The sequence below is a fragment of the Pyrus communis genome, chromosome 5, assembly GCF_041283825.1.
Source record: "Pyrus communis isolate YQ-2024b chromosome 5, ASM4128382v1, whole genome shotgun sequence".
In the NCBI taxonomy this organism is placed as follows: Eukaryota; Viridiplantae; Streptophyta; class Magnoliopsida; order Rosales; family Rosaceae; genus Pyrus; species Pyrus communis.
In genome coordinates, this window is record NC_142569.1 from 20,206,841 (window position 1) to 20,225,887 (window position 19,047).

The 19,047-nt window shown below is 36.8% G+C and overlaps 2 protein-coding genes across 4 annotated transcripts; one reads left to right on the forward strand and one right to left on the reverse strand.

The window, feature by feature from the left end:
- Window positions 1–814: 814 nt before the first annotated feature.
- Window positions 815–7,780, reverse strand: PEN2 (PTEN 2). Of its 3 annotated transcripts, none has more exons than XM_068464051.2 (13): window positions 7,530–7,780; window positions 6,100–6,599; window positions 5,799–5,900; window positions 5,665–5,721; window positions 4,892–4,957; window positions 3,850–4,026; window positions 3,635–3,721; window positions 3,459–3,523; window positions 3,300–3,376; window positions 2,679–2,725; window positions 2,419–2,549; window positions 2,257–2,326; window positions 815–1,627 (listed from the first exon to the last, which is right to left on the reverse strand). In XM_068464051.2, the coding sequence occupies exons 2-13, from the start codon at window positions 6,517–6,519 to the stop codon at window positions 1,088–1,090; spliced, it is 1,839 nt and encodes a 612-aa protein (XP_068320152.2). In that variant the 5' UTR covers window positions 6,520–6,599; window positions 7,530–7,780; the 3' UTR covers window positions 815–1,087. The 3 variants fall into 3 exon arrangements, with proteins under 3 accessions (XP_068320152.2, XP_068320153.2, XP_088550854.1); XM_068464052.2 differs by having other exon boundaries at window positions 6,100–6,617; window positions 7,530–7,659; XM_088694728.1 differs by lacking the exon at window positions 7,530–7,780 and adding an exon at window positions 7,060–7,298.
- Window positions 7,781–12,662: 4,882 nt separating this feature from the next.
- On the forward strand, window positions 12,663–13,074 carry LOC148696957 (secreted RxLR effector protein 161-like). Its single transcript, XM_088693410.1, has 2 exons — window positions 12,663–12,776; window positions 12,892–13,074. The coding sequence occupies exons 1-2, from the start codon at window positions 12,663–12,665 to the stop codon at window positions 13,072–13,074; spliced, it is 297 nt and encodes a 98-aa protein (XP_088549536.1).
- The last annotated feature ends 5,973 nt before the right edge of the window (window positions 13,075–19,047 follow it).

The following is a 19,047-nucleotide window of genomic DNA, read 5'->3' on the forward strand; positions in this document are numbered from 1 at the left end:
CACGTTGTTACCTTTTAGGTTTCATTTTAGAGGGTTTGGTCTTATGTCCCTCCCTCTCTTTTTCTTGTATTTTTCTTTTTCCATGGGGGTAAGGTTTATGTCCCTCTTGATTAGGTTTTTTTTTCATGTAAATAAAATTCCTTTATACCGCCAAGATTCTCCCAAAAAAAAAAAAAAAAAAAAAAAAAATTAGATAGAAATGAATGCCCAATTTTTTATTTTGTCCAAGTTTTTTTGTTTTGTTTTTTTTTGTTTTTTTTTTTGAACAAAAAATATTATCTACACTAAAGGGGATAGGGAGTAGACAAAGTCTCATAATGAGTTAGCAATAATATGGTTCAAATTTGTCTTTGGCAAGAATCGAACCTAAGACCTCTCACTTACAAGTAAAGAAGAATATCACTAGACTGTAGTAATAAGTGACAATTTTGTTCAAGTGAATAGAAGAAATAGTGATTCGGCCAACCTATCCTTCTATTCCTATCAACTGCGTACAGATTGAAGGGGAAAAATCTTCACAACTAATTCACATTCAACTTGAACAAAATTGAAAAAATAACATCTATTTCAACCTTCGACATAATTGGAATTCAGCGAATAATCCAATAATAGCTCAAGTCAACTGTAACTCAATTGCTTAAGAATATTTACCTTTGCATCTGATGTCCCGTGTTTAAATCCCCTCGTCATAGTTTAGATGAATTTAGTGTAAATTATCCTACTCGTTAGTTTACTAAAGATAATCCAACCCTTGTTCCTAAACCAGGCCTGAATATATATCAAATGGATTGGTAAAACCTTGAAACCGAAAGTATACGCCAGAAAGCACGAAATGATATTTTACAGGTTTTCTTATCTCTTCCTTTACAAACAATAAAATGAATTCCAACAAATCCCCATCACAGTTCGATGTCAATTATTCGCATCTTCAAAGAAACCTTTTGCTTTCTTAATCCACTTACCAGAAACGTACTTTCAACTACAAACGGAACGGAACATAACCTAGTATCAGCAACTGGTGGACTTAAAAATGCTTGCAAACCATATTATGTACAGATTTTCCCAGCCCGAGGCGCACCCCCCTTGTTTACTCACTTTCAGAGTCCTCGTCATCTCCAAACGAGAAAACGGAGGCATCAGCAGCCATTGCCTTAAATTCACTTTCTGTGCTCGAAGCCTCAATGCCTGGCGCATTTCCACCACTAACAGAACTTTTAGGCTCACTAGCAGCAGCCGCCTGTTTGGAGTCCGTGTTTCCAATAGAAACTTGCTTAGTCGCATTTGTTAAACTTGAAATTTGATCTGGTTTGGTATCAGACTCGGAACTGGTGCTGGTACTGGCCACGGGTACACCTGTGGGTGGAGAAGTTGCTTCTGCTTGCCGGCTCTTAGCAGAGCCACCTTCCTCTGCCTCACTATCTGAGAACACATCATCCTTGTCTTGACTTCCGGGGCTTTTACTTTCTTGTGGAGCAGCAGCTGCACCCCCCTCATCCGAGGAAGGTTTGGTACCTGAGCTTTCATCTGGTTTCTTAGCAGAAGTTTCAGTATTAGGTGTTGTAGGAACATTGCCGCTATAATCCACTAAAACCACCTCAACCTGAAACCCTGGGGAAGGAAGTTTTCTCTGCAGAAGCCCACCATTACAGACAAGTTAACCAAATATTGATAATAAAAATAAATAAAAAATAAAGGATAAGTTAACCAGTGGTTTTTAGTAAATAATAATTTATGAGAGAATGTGGGTGATACGTGTGCCTCTGTACCAAGCATAGAAAATGGAATTTTTCAAAGAATAAGGACAAGCAGACTGAGTCCTATGAGTCACTTCGAGATATCATCTCGACTATTTGAAAGCTCCCAGCTATTTCTCTCAATCCATCACGAGGAGTGAGATGATAAGCGCCAAAAGTACAGAAACAATAAAACGAGTGTACACCATTCTTAATGTGTAATAGCTTTTGTTCAGCCAAAAGATCTTGTTTATCTTCAATATATAATGAATAGAAAAACTTCCCCAAGGCACTTTTTTCACATTAAAACTTCTGATCTAAACCAACCTTAAAACCCACCCCGGCATCTATTAGTTTATCCAGGTTCTGAGGCATATTGTAAAGCAAATACAATGCATATATGTTCAATGATCCTGAATTCAAACCAAGTTCTGGGCCAACAATGATGAGTTTCCAAGGTTTTGCATTTTGTAAGTGCAAAGAATTACATGGAAATAAAATTGCATAGTAACAAAAGATATACCTTGTCAAACCCATCGAGATCATTGTTGGTTAAAACTTTTCTATTTTCCGTCATTGTTGTGTTCAGCCAGCTGGAAGTAAAAATAACAATAACAATATTAAAACATAAAAGAATCAGTTCCAAGTCACAAAGCATAAACGAATGGGAAGGAAGATTCCAAACCAGTAAAAATCTCCTTGACGATCATGAAAATGGACTTTGAAGTCCCCAACCAACTCTGTCAAACCAAGTTCCCCTGGCAGGGCAAAGACCATTACACCCTTCTTTGGAGCAGAAAACCAATAATCTTCTGGCTGTAGATATAATGTATATCCAAAACCCAAATTAGAAAAATGACAGAAGAAAGCTGAAAATAACAAACGGAATTAAGACAGAACCATGGATGAAACTTGTATCTAACAGTTATCAAGAGAAAAACCTACCGAAAGACCTTTTGTTCTAGGATGTTCTTTTGTGGAGAAGAGAACACCTGAGGAAGTTTCAAAGCAAAACTATCAGCAATGATAATAAGCCAATAAGCACGATATTCAAACTATGCAGACTTAAAACTCTATTTAACATGCTTTTCAAGCTTTTATGAGTTTCTGCAGGCATCAGTACGACATAGTTCAACACAATCAAAATGGATACACATGCTTCCAATTTGCATCATAGATAAACGTTGAGCTCAGCTCCAAGCCAGCTCTGAATAGGGCTATGAGCTCATAGATTATTTGGTTCTTTTACTCTCTTTTTCTTTTTTCTTTTTTTTTCTCAAACATCCAACATTCATATAATAAAATTTTCATAGTTTTGAGGTATATTATTTACTATTTAGTAAGGAAAAAAAGGTTAAGAATCTGCTGGTGTTGAGTTAAGACATCTTTTAAGATTCAACAATTACAAATAAAGAACTAGTGCAGCGAGAGATTTCTATAGCAGATAACCCTAAGCAGACAAAGGTAATTATAACAGATGTATTTTGGGTTTGGAAAGAATCATCCTTAGACAGCATAGGAAAGTGAAGGTTGCAAACAGACAAGAGCAAGGATGCTCCAACACACCAGTATGATCAGATACAGTAATGGTGGGCCTGATCCAGTATGGGCACCTATGAAGCCGAAATCCCCTAAGCATGCAGCTGCATATGATGCAAAAAAATTCTCAGTGTCAATGAGTAATATAAAATATACTACAACAGGGATATAGAGCCAGAAGTATACCTGCGCCCAGGTGGGTTTTCACCGTTGAAGTATGTTAAGATACGTTCAAAATATTTAACGTACCTCTGGAAAAAAAAAAAAATAAAAAGAATTAGCCAAACAAGATGATGTTAGAAAGACGAGTGAGATGCCAAGAATATGTAGTACTCGAAGACAATATAGCAAATACTACTAACAATCTGACTCGGCAGAACAAGCCCTTTTCCATCAAAGCATCGTTTCTGGTTGTAGTAGTCAATAGACTCCTCAGCGGTCGGAAAGAACTGGAGAGACGGAGAATAAGTCTAAAATAAGAACTAAGCAATATACAATAAGATACTGATACGCTAACTCATTTTTGCAAGAGATTCGTCTTCACATCTTCCAAAAAAAATACTATGAAGAAACTTACTTTTAAGTATAGGAGAAGACTGGAAATCATCAGTCCTGTTCTTGCCATTCCGGCCTTGCAATGCACAACCACAACATTCTCAATATCCTCTTTCAGCCATGCATAAGCACTTCGACAAAATAATGTTATTAGATGAATTGGCGGACAGTTATGGTCATCAAATGGGAAACTAGCCACCTGCAGACAAAATGATAAATCAAATATAGAAAACTGTAGGAAAACCACTATAAGGACGATTACAATTGCCGAAACAGCCCATGCAATTAGTTTAGTTTAGCCTTTAATTTTATTTTATTTCAATGGAAAGGTTATATTTGATGAAGTAACAACGCAACATTCCTTGCGTTTTATTGCAAAAAAAGTAGGCAAAATTGATGCCAAAAACTTTAAAACTTCTATAACAGATCTGTAAGACTATAACATAAATGTGGAGTTCCATAAGAAAATTGAGTTGTAACCTAACCATAAAGGACTGGTCACTTCTGTTTTTTCTAGCCTCCATAGAACTTAACCTATGGTTTTGTTCTTGAATCTTGTGAACAAAATGGATTCATCAAAAATCAAGGTAACTTTATGGGGATTCTACAAACCTAGCCTATGTTCTCAATATTCCAATACCATCAAAATTTATTTCCCTCAGCACAATACATTTATTATTAATATGATTATGCACTAAGATCCAAATAGTACATTGTATATCAGATGTAAAATATCTCGAGCAGCCCAGGAAAAGATACTGTTTCCTATGATTAACCTCTGAATAAATGATTTCATTCTCTCAACAAATTGGAAAATAGATTGATTGTATAGTAAAATCATTAATTCAAACTGAATTGTTGTTAAATTGTTTTTCCTATGGAGGATCTAACGTTTTCTCAACGACAGGGTACTGGGGAGAGTTCTAGTTACATGCAATGATTTTTCAAGCACAATAATGAACTAGCCATGCTTGAAAGTCCGGGCTGTCACAGTGCAGATCACTAATTAGAATGGTTTAAATAAACGTCATTAACACAACCATAAGTGACAAATCATGACTCACCTTTCCTTCAAATAATGACGCGTCATAAAGCCTTTCAGAACAAAGGTTATATACTTTGTACTTGTCCTGCACATATTCCAGGGTAAGATACTCGAACATTTCTTTAAACAACAAAGTAAATCAAGAAAGGGTGCAATGTAGCCACTCCATGAGAAAGTTATGGAAAGAGTATCTAACGTCTGTTTAAACCATATGAAATAACTCAAAGCAGTTCCAGTCAGTAATAACACACTATGCTTTGGCTGTGCATGTCTGCCTAAGTGTTGAGTGATTAAAATTTATATTACCACGAAGCAACAAGATCATGAGATTCTCATTGGAAAAAGTAAGTAAAACAAAAGGTGAATTTAGCTCAAAACTGTTTTACACACCAAAAATATATCTCCATCTCTCAAAATTTTCAGGTAGGTAATCCATATAAATAAAAAAAACAATACTAATTGGAGACTGCGTGATTATCCTTAGTAAAAGGATACTAAATGCTCAAGAGAAGCACCCACTTTGAGGTAGGCAGATGAAGAGCCTTTTAAGAAAGGAGGGAGGGAGAGCAGGAGATGGGGGGAGAGAGAGAGAGAGAGAGAGAGAGAGAGAGAGAGAGAGTGAGAGAGAGAGAGAGAGAGATTTATTAAGTGCCCAAATATACTTAGAAATGTTATCATGGGATCGCCATGAGGCAATAAGTGGAATACTCAACGAACATTAACCACTAAGAGGATTTTAATAATGCTATCCAAATAAAAATGTATATACCATCAACCAAAATGTATTATTACCTTATGATGAGTTTCAAAGAACTTAATCACTTCTTCCATATGATTTCTGTAGAACCCCTGCATTACATAATTAACTAAACTGAGTTTTGGTGATACAAAGAAATAGGATACGTTAAGGTATATAACTTGCTAACCTCAACATATCCGAAAAAACCAGAACTCATATCACCAGCAGGGAATCCCATGGCAATTATATTCTCTGTAATATAAGTCATGTCCAGATCAAATCCTCCTTCCTGTATAAAACGCAGAAACTTGAGGTTCTACAAATGATTAAAAAAACCATATCAAGTGGAGATGTCCTGTTTAGGAATGATAGAAACCACAGGGAGAGGAAGCAAAAGTAAAGCAGTGTATGACCCCTCCACTTGACTGTAAGAAGATATAATTAAAGAAGACGACAGCAGCAAGAAATCAACAACACAGGAGACCAACCTGGTATCTACGTTTGTTTTGAGAGACAACATGCCTGGCTTTAACCTGAACAGCTTTCACTGCACTCTTAGAAGAGTCAACTATCCCCTTCGTAATTGTTCCAATAAAACCAGGTTGCAGAGTTGTTGGACTTTCATTTGAAATATCATCTGACGGTGGAGCTTTTGGAGACAAACGCAATCCTAACCCACTAGTAAAGCGTGAAAAACTCGATTGTCCACCATTCCCAGACTGAGAGCTGTCCTGCGTTGGTGCCAATGGCTGAGGAAGTTTCAGATTTTTGGCCCATGATGACAAGCCAGAAGATTGCTTGGTTGGTGCATCATGAGAATCTGATCCAGAGTCTGTGGCAGGAGGAGGTTGTGATTCAGGAGCTTTAACTGGAGGTGCAGGTGAGGAGTCAGCAGGTTCTGCATCCATCCTATTACCCCAGAGATCGCGATGGAGAATGGGAGATTGAAAATAGTTCACAAACCCAACATACAAGATACCTTCTGTAGCTGAAATTGCAATAACAACTTCAAATACAGACATAAGAATTATTAAAAGACAAAAGAATGAATATAAAGCATGGAACTTTTCTTTCAACCAATAGTATATATGGAAAAACCAGCACATGCTAATGATTTTGTGTTTTCTGTCCTCAATTTCTAGTCATTCCTATTCTGTCCATGGGATACAACAGGAGAAAAAGCAAAATGGATTGTCGATCAGTTACAGTAGCATAAAGTTGAACCGCTACTATGTAATACCATCGTACTGATGATCCACCATTCAACTATCACTCCACAAATTCATATGACAAGAAAGACCACAAGAAGAAAAAAGACACGACCCTAGTTGCTCTGAAGATGTAAAAATATCTTAACTATAAAATAAATCTATGTCAGAAACAAAAAGGGATTGCAATTAGAAGAAGAAGAAAAGAAAAAAAAAACGATAACAAATATCAAATCTTACAGGGTTCTCCCCAAATTTAAACAACCGCTTCATAGCTGCTACATTTCCAAGAGTTATTGCCCTCCCCAAACCAACCGCCAAAACCCAAGCCTATTATTCTTCAAATAAGAACCATTGCTCCATTGCTAGGTACAATCACAGTCTAACACCATCGCCCTTCGAAAACTTAAACCGAATCAAAATAAACTTCAGCTTATCATCCCTCATAGACAATGTTGTCAATTCAAGCACAGAAATTCCTAAATTTATTGCAATTTCAGATTATTTCGTATATTTAAATTACCAAACAATCAGATTCTTTCGGATAATTAAAACTGAAAGATCACAAACTCGGCAACAAAAATACAGAGAGACAAACTGAATCGCAAAAAAAAATGAAATAAATTCAAAATACTAACTAAGAACAAGAAAACGGGAGATAATTGAGAAATTAAAGGAAACTGAGATCGACGAATAGGATCCAATCTCACCGAGATGAACAGCCCCGAGAATTTAGAAGCGTCGAGGATCTCACACCAGTGAACTCATAGCCTGTCTAGGGTTTGGGAGGGAGGGAGAGAGAGACAGGGGGGGAGAGGATGTTGGTAATCAGGAGGGTTTGCAAGGTCTTTGCGTTGTATCATTTTCACGTGCTTTGGGTTTGGGTCAACGTGATCGACGGTGGTGATCTGGGTTTGACTGTCTGATATGGATGAGGATCTTCGGTTAGATCGTCATCTCTAAGGGAATTAAACGGTAGGATGAGCGTTGCGTTTTTGTATTTTCATTGTTTCTCTTGCTTTAAATTCGTAATTAAAATGAAAATAATTGAATTGAGGGAGAGTTGAATTGAGAAAGAGACAAAATCAGATTATTGGTAAAGTTGTTTATCTAAACTTTTTGAAATTGGAGTAGAAATAGTAAAAATTCTATATAAATTGTTTACTAATTCACTTGAATCAGAATGAGAATTAATATGATTACTGAAATACCTTGTACAAAAATACTAATTATATAAGGGAAATTGACATATATGGGCCATTTTTTACACGTCCAACCTTGATATTCTCCAAACATCAAGGTAGACACGTGATGGCCGATACCCGAATGTGACTAAGCCATATTAGGATGCATGAGAAATAATAAATATAGACAATACTTATAAATTTAAATACAATGATTATGCAATTATGGAACTTTTTCAGAGCATACAACTAATCTTAAGCACTAAAAATGAATAATATAAAATTGAATGAACAAAGAGATGGGTCCTACACCGAGAGGACTCGAAGATGCCGATGCAGGAGTGCCTTGACGCCGAGATTGTACGCCTCGAATCTAAGTCCTGAGGGGGCGCAAAACAAAATATGAGTGGATCAAGTTGATATATAAGTAGTAATAAAACAGTTAATCTTCCGGCCGAAAACATATATCGTATATAATGTGCTTAGTAGTAGTAGCAAAAGACATATATATATAAACATATATATTCCTTCTCCTAAAGGCACAACATCTCCCGACCAAAGCCAATATAAATATCTTCCGGCCCAAGCTATCTACAAATGCCCAGTCGAAGCCAATAGTAGCAAAAGGCATATATATATATATATATATATATATACACATATATCTTCATTTGCCTAAAGGCACAACATCTCTCGACCGAAGCTATCTACAAATGCCCAGCCGAAACCAATATAAATATCTTCCGCCTGTAGGCACCAACCAAACACCGGCCGAAACCAATCTTATATCTCCGGCTTATAGGCATCAACCAAATGCCCCGCCGAAGCCAATATAAATATCAATCGACCCGTAGGCCCCAACATCACCCACCGAAGCCATATATAGATATCATTTGAAAACCTACTAAATAAGTACATAAACATAAACATAATATTTCTAATATATATATATATATATAACTATCTTAATCGGAGTTCAGTAGCTAAAACGTCATATCGTAAAACCACATTCACAAGTGTGTATATATTCATCAATCATATATACCACAAGGAACGTAAAGTCGATAAAGTATGGTATTCCAAAATATTCTCAGTAAAGTATGCTATCTCATAAAGTGTAAATCTAATTTACTCATAAACGTTTCATAAAACGTAACCATTGAATCATGCTTTTCATGTATGCATTTCTAATAGTAAAATATGCATTTTAGAATGGGTCTACTCACAGATACTTCGCCGTTGAAGAGCCATGCAAACTAGATAGGATGGAAACGCCATAAACAATTGCACCTAAGCACATAAAGGTACCAATTAATAAAATTCTATCATAACGATTGAATTTCGGGAAACAGACGTCATAAATGAATTCAAGACGTTGAAAAACAAGAGGGGAGACCTTGGGTACCCCCACGCGCCGCCACAGGGTGGTAGCCCTAACAACCACACGCCACCACGCTCCATTTTGGGTCACCAGAAAAGTCGATGACGTCGCCGTGGATGACGGCGGAGAACACAATACCTTCGGTGGAGGCATGTGTTCTCCACACACCGGCCAAGACAGGCGCCCATGCGCCACTAACACGCTGGCCAGGGTTTAGGATCCGATTGGGTCTGGGCCGAATTCGAGTTGGGCCGAGGGTTTTGGGCCACAAGGTTGGGCCTAGGCAATTGGCCCTGGTTCCCAGTTGGGTTTTGGGCTTGGGTTATTTCTTGGTTGGGCTGGATAGTTGGGCCAGTTCCATGGCCCAACCATTTGGGCCAAACAAAGGTTGTGGATCGAGTTTTGACTCATTTTCAGGCCGGGTTGCCCAAGCTTGACGACGAAGGAAGTCAGAGCTTTCCAAGCTCCATTTAACCCCCAAACCTAACTAAAATAAGTTATGCAATATAGCAAATTGAAGCCCAAGGAACAAGGAAGAGATTTGTACCAATTTCAAGATGTAAGGTGGCCGAAGTTGGCCAAAAAACACTCTGAAACCCATAGATTCCCGCTGAAAAGTAGGGAAGGTCTTCTCGAGGTGTTCTTCATCCAAAAACCACAAAACACTACTCAAAGGCGTCTCAAAATCACTCATAAACATGATCAAAGAGGTTCTAGGAGCTTACCATGATCGAGGGTTCGCCAAAGGAGGAAGGCGTTGTTCCACAAGGTTATGGGTTCAAAGGCTGGTATCTGTTGAGGATTTTCCTTCCTCCGCGGAGATGGAGACTTGGTGCATTCATGTAAGTATGTATGGGTGTGTATATATGTGTGTTGTTTTCAAAGAGGAGAGGGAGAGCGCACAGAGAATAGAGAGAGAGGTCCGAGAGTTCTTAACGGGGAAGGGAGGGAAGAAAGAAAAATAAGGGAGGTGAGGGATTTGGGCTGGGGGACAAAATGAAGGGTGGGCCCTCTTGGGCACACCATTTCATACCAAAAAGTAATAATTCAAACAAATATTCCACAACCTAAGTGAAATTACCAAATTACCCTTTCAATTAGCCAAAACCGGGACGAGTTGTTACAATCTACCCTCATTAAAAAAATTTCGTCCAGAAAATTGGAATAACGTACTATACATAAATAATCGAAGATAGGAAAGAATATATGTATAAAGAAGAAATCAAGTCAAAGTGGTTGCATCAAAGAGAATATGCCACACCGTCATAAGCAGGTTGCAAAATCCTTTTTAATGCCTCCAAGCTCTTACTTTCTTCCCCCATCAGCATAATAGTAAAAATACACTTTATAAAGATATAAAGTCGAAATTGTATAATAATGTATGGTAAAAAATATGTACGTAGTAAGATAGCGTTAAAATATATATGTTCTAACATAGTTATCGAAAATTAGTACTAAACTTAAAACTGAAAGTGGCAAAGACTCAACCGAACATTTGTAACGTCAAAAAAAGACAATATATATAACTAATATAAGGTAAAACAAAATACTCGTACTGAGAATTAAAACCGAAAATGGAAGTGGGTCTTGCCCAAGTATTTGAAACGTCACGTACTCCGAGAACAGATGTGTCTTTAGGTCGAGCCCCAACAATAACTAAATAGTAACAATTATCGTAAACGAGTCTACTTGCCCACTTGCTTAACAAACCCAACGAATAAGTCATCGATATTACGGTTGGCCGCCCGCGATATTGACAACACATTGTTGTCTCGATAAGCAAGTAGTAATTTCCTAAGGGTGCAAACATACCAATTTCCAATCCCAAGTCCACAACAACACAAGCACACAGTTTCTCAAATCATGAAATCAAACATTCGAAGACCAAATCACAAAACTCTACTGTCTAACCAATGCTACTAATAGGATGTATCATACCAAGTATCAAATAGTGCCATACACAAACTGAAAATAAAATTATTGTAGTAACTACTATAAAAGAGATCGGTGCAAAATCTAATCATTCAAAAACCACAAATCAAAAGAACGCAATACGTCATTCAAGATCTAGATAGTTCATTCAAGACTGTCCAACAGTCTACAAATAAAAAACAATGCGATATAGGACAACCAACTTAGTACTCAAGACCTTCATGAAAACTTCACAAAACTTAGAAGTGAAACACGCATCACGATGAGGTACAAAAGTGATGATACACCGAGAGCCAGAAGAATGTGATTCACAACACCTAAGCAAGCTAATTCATTGAAAATTTCTCTTGAATTTAGCGAACAACTATGCCGAGAAGGCTAAGTGAACACCTACAAATTTAAAGGTCAAAACAAGTCCAACAAATCTAAGGTATAATATAATTGGAGTGAATGCGTAGCCTAGATGCAAGAATACTTGTAAGTACCTAACTTGATTCTGTGGTGGCAAGTCGAGATGGTTGAGTGCGGACTCGACTCGGGTGGTAGTCTAAAGTAATTTGATGGACATGAACTCAAACCTTTTTCCCAATTCCAACTTTCCCAGCAACTTGTTACAACGATAATCTCAAGGATATTCAATCATCGATGATAATGATTCACTCGATAGGATGTTAATGATTAGTGTTTCAATTTACCCATGAATTGAAACACTAATCTTCCTGTCAGGGATATTCAATCACTGGTGATAATGATTCACTGGATGTTAATGATTCATTTTGATGAAGATTAGTGTTTGAATATCCCTGAGATTATCATCTAGTGATTTAATGGACGTGAAGACGACCTTTCTGAATGGCTACCTAGAGGAAGAGCTCTATATGACTCAACCCAAAGGTTTCATGTCCAAGTCTGAAAAGACTAAGGTATGCAAGCTTAAGAGGTCCATTTATGGACTTAAGCAAGCCTCTAGGAGTTGGAATATTCGTTTTGAGACTGAAATCAAATCGTTTGGTTTTACTCAAAACGAAGACGACAATTGTGTTTATCAAAAGGTTGTTAGGGATGCTGTTGTATTCCTAGTGTTATATGTAGATGACATATTACTATTCAAGAATAACACTGCAGTACTTTCTTCTGTAAAAGTATGGTTGTCCAAAACCTTCCATATGAAAGATTTGGAAGATGCATCTTATGTATTGGGGATAAAGCTCTATCGTGATAGATCTAGAAAATTAATTGGATTATCCCAATTTGTGAACAGAGATAATGTGCTAAGTAGGTTCCAAATGAAACAATCGAAGAAATGTTTTCTTCCTGTGAGACATGGAATTCACCTTTCTAAATCCATGGGACTGAAAGCTCTTGAAGAGATATGGCAGATGAGTAGGATTCCTTATGCTTCTGCCATAGGAAGTCTCATGTATGACATGATATGCACAAGGCCTGATATCACATATGATGTGAGCATTACTAGTCGATATCAATTTAACCCAGGATCAGAACATTGGGCAGCTGTCAAGACGATCCTTAAGTACTTAAGAAGAACTAATGACATGTTCCTTGTTTATGGAGAAGCGACAGAGTTGCGAGTGGAAGCCTATACAAATGCAGATTTCCAATCTGACGTCGATGACCAACTCCAGATATGTGTTCAGTCTAAATGGTGGGGCTGTCAGCTGGAAAAGCAAGAAACAAGATGAAATTGCTGATTCCACGATGGAGGCTGAATATGTCGATGCAGCTGAAGCCAGCAAATAATCATTCTGGATTAAGAAGCACACTACTGAACTTGGAGTGGTTCCAACCATTACATCACCAGTAACTTTGAAAGGTGATAATAATGGGGTGATAGCTCAAGCCAAGGAACCTAGGGCTCATCAAAAGAACAAGCATTTTGACAGATGTTTCAATATCATTAGAAGATATGTTGTCGAAGGGAAAGTCAACATCCTCAAGGTTGCCTCAGTCGATAAAGTAGTAGATCCACTGATGAAGCCAATGTCTCAATTCCCACTTGACCGCTATATGGAAAAGATGGGTATTAGATACATGGGAAGGTGGCTTTAAGTGCAAGTGGGAGATTGTTGGAAGTATGCCCACAAAGCCACTCATTTGATGTAATAGCTTTTGGTATACTTATTGTGTTAAACTATTATATGTTTAATGAAGGGTAAATCTTATTATTAATCACTATTTATTTTATTATGTGTTTAAGCACTAAGGGAATCCAAGGAATGTATTTAATCTAAGAAAGAAGTGATCTAAGTAAGTTAGATTAATGAGACCTTTCTCTTATGTTCATTCCTAAAACGTTCCTAGCCATATGATTGCCAATTGGGCATTGACAATCCGCTAAGGTTAGTATGTGTTATGTTAACTCAAGCGTGAGTATGACTAGTCTCAAGTCATTTAGTGTTAGACACTAAGACAAACGCATAGATACTCAAAGGGTAATCAAGTACACTGGACTGCAATCAAAGAGAGTTCGAACATACATGTCATGTAAGAAATCGTAAGTTACAATATGCAAAGTAGTCCTTTGATCTGATACATCATAGATGTCTAATGGTTAGGTCTTTGATCTTTAATCATGTCAAAGGCATTCCATCGAGAGTGTCCACGACATTGTTGGGGTCAAGCTATCTAGTCATGTAGGCATATGAATGCACAACAAGGGATCTCTAACCTTCCATGGTAGAGGGAGAATACTCTGACATATGATTCGGGAGTCGTTGGCCAAAGCATATGAATATGACTTAGGAAGTTTGTTCCAAATCATATTCAATAGAATCATATAGAGTAACATCACATTGGATAGTAAACATAAAACAAAATATCACTCAAACAATGTTATTAAGAGTATTGTATTAGAGAATGACCCTATTACATTGTAATTGTAACTGGATAAGTTCTCCAACCACTTCTACTTAGCTTGGGTATCACATTGGATAGTAAACATGAAACAAACTATCACTCAAACAATGTTATTAAGAGTACTGTATTAGAGAAGGACCCTATTACATTGTAATTGTCACTAGATAGGTTCTCCAACCACTTCTACTTAGCTTGGGTAGCCATGACATATTGCTAGGTGTCACTCATGGTTTGTGGAAGCCCTGAAGATCAACAAACACTAATCTTCATCAAAGGGAGAATTGAAATGTAGTTTCAATTCACAATTGATCGTCAAGATTAATTAATTAGTTAATTAATTACACGAAAGGTTCGTATTGGGCTTTCAATTTAGTTTCGGGTCTCGGGGGCCCAAAAGTGTTTTTGGTCCACAAGACCCATTATATTTAAGTTGTATGACAACTAAAAAAAAAGGGCAATTAGCCCAATAACAAAGTCAAGGCCGGCCATAAGGGTGAGTGGAACCAAACTTATATTAATTGCAAGTTTGCCACTCACATGTGAGGTAGTATAAAGTTATCTTTCTAGCTTTTTCTCACTGGGGTTTATAAAAAATTCTAAGCCCAAACTAAACATCTATATAAAAAATTCTCAAGCCCAAAAGTCAAACCCTTGGTAATTACCTCACCTCATCCATTTAACTATGGCCGTGGATTCACATTGCAATTTTTATCCCTCTCTCTCCTCTATTCTTTCCTCATTTATCTTTATGCATTATGTACTCTTTAATTTCGTTTTAGGATGTGCACTTTGGTCTTGATTTGAGGCTTTCTATCTTTTGATTTATATTTATATATAAACTTTCTAACTTTCTATCACAAATATCGTAAATCTAGTAGTGGAAACTCAAATTTGCTTAAATTTGTGGTTCAAATATGTGTTTGGTATTGGAAGTAGAAGATTAAACAATATATATATAATTTTGGTTAGAACTATAAACCGGCATAAACCGAACCGAAACTAGCGTAAACTGAACCATACGATTTTGGTAGTAAATTTAAGCGGAACCACACCAAACGGAACTGTTAGTATTTTCCAGTTCTGATTCCAATTCGAGGGTGGAGCTGGGTCGGATCGAACCATGCCCACCCCTATATGTAATGCCTAAATATCTCAAAGCTAAGAGTTCTCACCAATTTATTGGAGTACTACTTATGAAGTTCTAGCAATTGGGCAATATCTACGTTATATGACATACATTGCCTAGATTGTCAAGTAAAAGATGTGGCTTTCGCGTTTTAAATTTTCTAGGTTGGGTAATTAAAATTTAATTTTAAAACCTATTTAGTTCATAAACAAACTCATGGATGTCCAGGATTATTTCTGTGACTTGTAATTCTGTCATGAGATTTTAATCATGACACTAGCCCTGTCCCAATGAAAGGAGGTGTGCACCAGCATTTTCTTTTTCTTTTGGATGGACTCTGCCAGTTGGTGTTCCGAGCCAATGGTTATTTGACAACTGAATTTATTTATTTTTATTTTTTATTTACTTCATTCTCTTAAATGCTGAAACGTCACTTCGAAAACGTAAAAATAAACAGAGTTAACACGTTTGTGAATAACCTTTCAGTTCCGTATGTTGTCAAGTCAGCCATCTACTTTGCTTTCCGATGAACGTCTTCTTTGTCACTGAAAAAAAGAGGGGGAAAAGCTGATCTGTTTCATTTGAGTATCGTATAGTTGTTTGGGACATTCAATGGTCTCTCCTTCGTTGTACGGATATACTCGAGTCTTGGTCCTTCTTATTTTCTAGAAAGATCTGCAGGAAATTTACGATTATCTCCGGTGATGCTTCCTGCCCAACTCTGGTTGTTTCTCCTCCTCCATCTTGTCTGTATTGTAGGTTTCTTTTGGAATTGGAATGGCTTTGTCTCTTGATTTGTTAGCTTTTATTTTCTTGGTTTTACACCAAAAAAATAAAATAATAAAGAGGTGCTTTGCCGATTTTAATCACAAATCCCAGGCAAACAAGAACACTTTAATTATAGGTATGGGTAATCGGACAATGAAGAAGAAGATCTGAAAAAGTTCAACTCCGTTTAGCTTTTTTCGCCTTGGGACAAACGTTTCAGCATTTAAGAGTTTGTTCGGTGAAGAGTATTAGATACATGTATTTTTTCTTGGCATTCCACTTTTAAAGTCACCTATTGCAGGCACCATAAGAACCTCTTAAATTGTTTAGGTTGTTTTTTTATTGCAATCCTTGAGGCTATAGTAGAGCTTGCAAGTCGTCTATTTTGTCATGTTGCATGCACACATAAAATATATGTAAATTGCATGCTATTTATGTTTTTTATGCAAAGACATTATATTTTGAGATCACAACTTTCATTAACTGAAACTTTGAAATCCGTCCTTTTGGTTGCACACGGATTGTTGATATAAAGTAAATAGAATGTAAATGCAAACTGAAATACTTATTTTACCAAATTGGTTCAGTTATCTATTTAGTTTTTGAATTATTTGGAGATAGCTATGTTGATTTGTGGTTTTGTGGGATTTGCTAAAGTAAAAAGTGTATTTTCTAGATTGATGTAATTGATAATGTGATTGTGTTGTTGTTGCCTTTTAAGTATGATTCATTGCTAGGTGTTGTTATCCATATTTTGTGCATCTTTTTGTAGAAATGAATCATATCTGTTGTGGATTGCGGTTTCAAAACCCATAGTAGAGCGGGGGCAGTTTTTCCAGTACCATTTATATCTACGAAGTTCAATTTCTCCCAAATGAGGAATTGAATTCCAAAATTTGTGTGGGTTCCACTAATTTTTTATTTTATTTCCCAATATTTAGTAAACATTGAAGTACTCTGTAATCAGAATTCAATTTCTCTTTTTTATTCTGATCATGGTTTTTGACTTCTTATATGCAAATGATCTCTTCATTCTTCGATGAAAGCATGCTATTTTTATTGTACAAATTTTATAACAAAAATTGTTCGTTCTCTTTATTATCAGCTAACGATTATTTTTAGAAAAATCTATCTAATTTGGATACCGTTTAGTCATTTGTATAAATCACAAAATAACTATGCATCATGGCAATGGATTCTAATTATGACTTTTGTCCCGTGAGATGTCACGTTGTTTTTTTTATTTTTAAATAAGAATAAAATAGGGGAGGAACATCAGAGTCTAAATACCCCATTATAACACCAAATACATCAAATATAAAAGCATATTAATTTCCCATGTGCTTTTAGTTTAATGGCGGATGTCACATCTCGGCCCGAGCCCCCACCACATTCCAGGTTCGACTCCACCGTAGCACGATATTGTCCGCTTTGGGCCCCAACCACGCCCTCATGGTTTTGTTTTTGGAAACTCACACGAGAACTTCCCAGTAGGTCACCCATCATGGGATTGCTCTCGCGAGAACTCGCTTAACTTCGGAGTTCCGATGGAACCCGAAGCTAGTGAGCTCCCAAAAGGCCTCGTGCTAGGTAGAGATGGGAATATACATATAAGGCTTACAGGATCCTCACCCCTGGATGATGTGAGATGTTACAGCGGAGGCGAAAGCAGTGAGGGCGCCGTTGTTGGCTTGGGTTGATATGGAATTTGATGTAGTTCATATTGAATCAAATTCTAAAGGATCTTGTGGATATGATTAATGGCAAGGTTCAACCAAATGTTGAAATTCAAGCTCTTCTTCTTGATATCCAATATGTGAAGCAGTGGCTAAGGTCAGTGGATTTTATTTTTGTTCCTTGTATCTATAATACGGTAGCACATCTAGGGGCCTCTTTCGCCTTATGTGAGGGGGACCTTTATGTTTGGGATTGTTTTGAGTTAAAGTGGTTGTTCAATACTTTGGCTTCTGATGTAAACCTTTCAATTTATAATGAAATTCTTATCTTTGGAAGAAAAAGAGAGGGGAGAATAAACTGGTTGCATAAGTGAAGCCCATTAATAGAATGTCCTAAATCAGTAATAACATCTGCGAGGAAGTTTGTCTATACGTAGACATGTTGGCAATAAATTGAATAATATCTTTGAGCCAAAAATATTATGTCTCCAATAATAGTCTTCAACCTCTAGGAAAGAGAACACCAACCATTGATAATATTGATGATAAGCTTTGAGTCTCCTTCAACAAGTATGTCTTTGAAGTTCGCAGCATCGCAGCCTTAGCAATCAAAATATGATGTTGAAGAATAGCTATTTTCATGTAAGGAGTCAAATGTTATCAATCAGTGGATACAAATGCCAATAAGATACGCACAAGTATTGTTGAAAAATGGTATCTTTTTTTAGGCTCACGTATTTTAATTATACCAAGTTTTCCGTACAACACTTTGTATGTAGCATGAACTATCCGTATTTTCCCTTTTTGTGTATTGTCGTTTATGCATTAGTAGGTACTTCTTTGTCCAATATTGAAAGAAGTCCCAAATTTGAATCTCCGACTATGCACTATAGCTAGTTGGTAATTAAATGTATGAGCGTTGGCCATAAAACAAATGCCCTTTGAAATCTTTGTAGGTTAATTGTGATGTGAAATATTCTAACACTCAAATTAAAACCCTATGATTATAGTATATGAAAGTAGGGATCGTTTTAGGCCGGGGACACTTAAAAACATAAATTTGGACAGATTCTAACTAAAAGACACAACCAAGTAAAGGGGGATTGGATTTTGGACGAAATTAAGGTAAAAACAAACAGATTTAAAGACTTAAATAACTTTAGACGAAATTAGGGAAAACTATGGGTGATAAGCTAGCTAGAGGGTCCTTCTCCACACATGACACACTTGCATACAAATTGATTTCCAGTTGCTTTTCCAATAAACCATGAACCTCAACACCCCAGC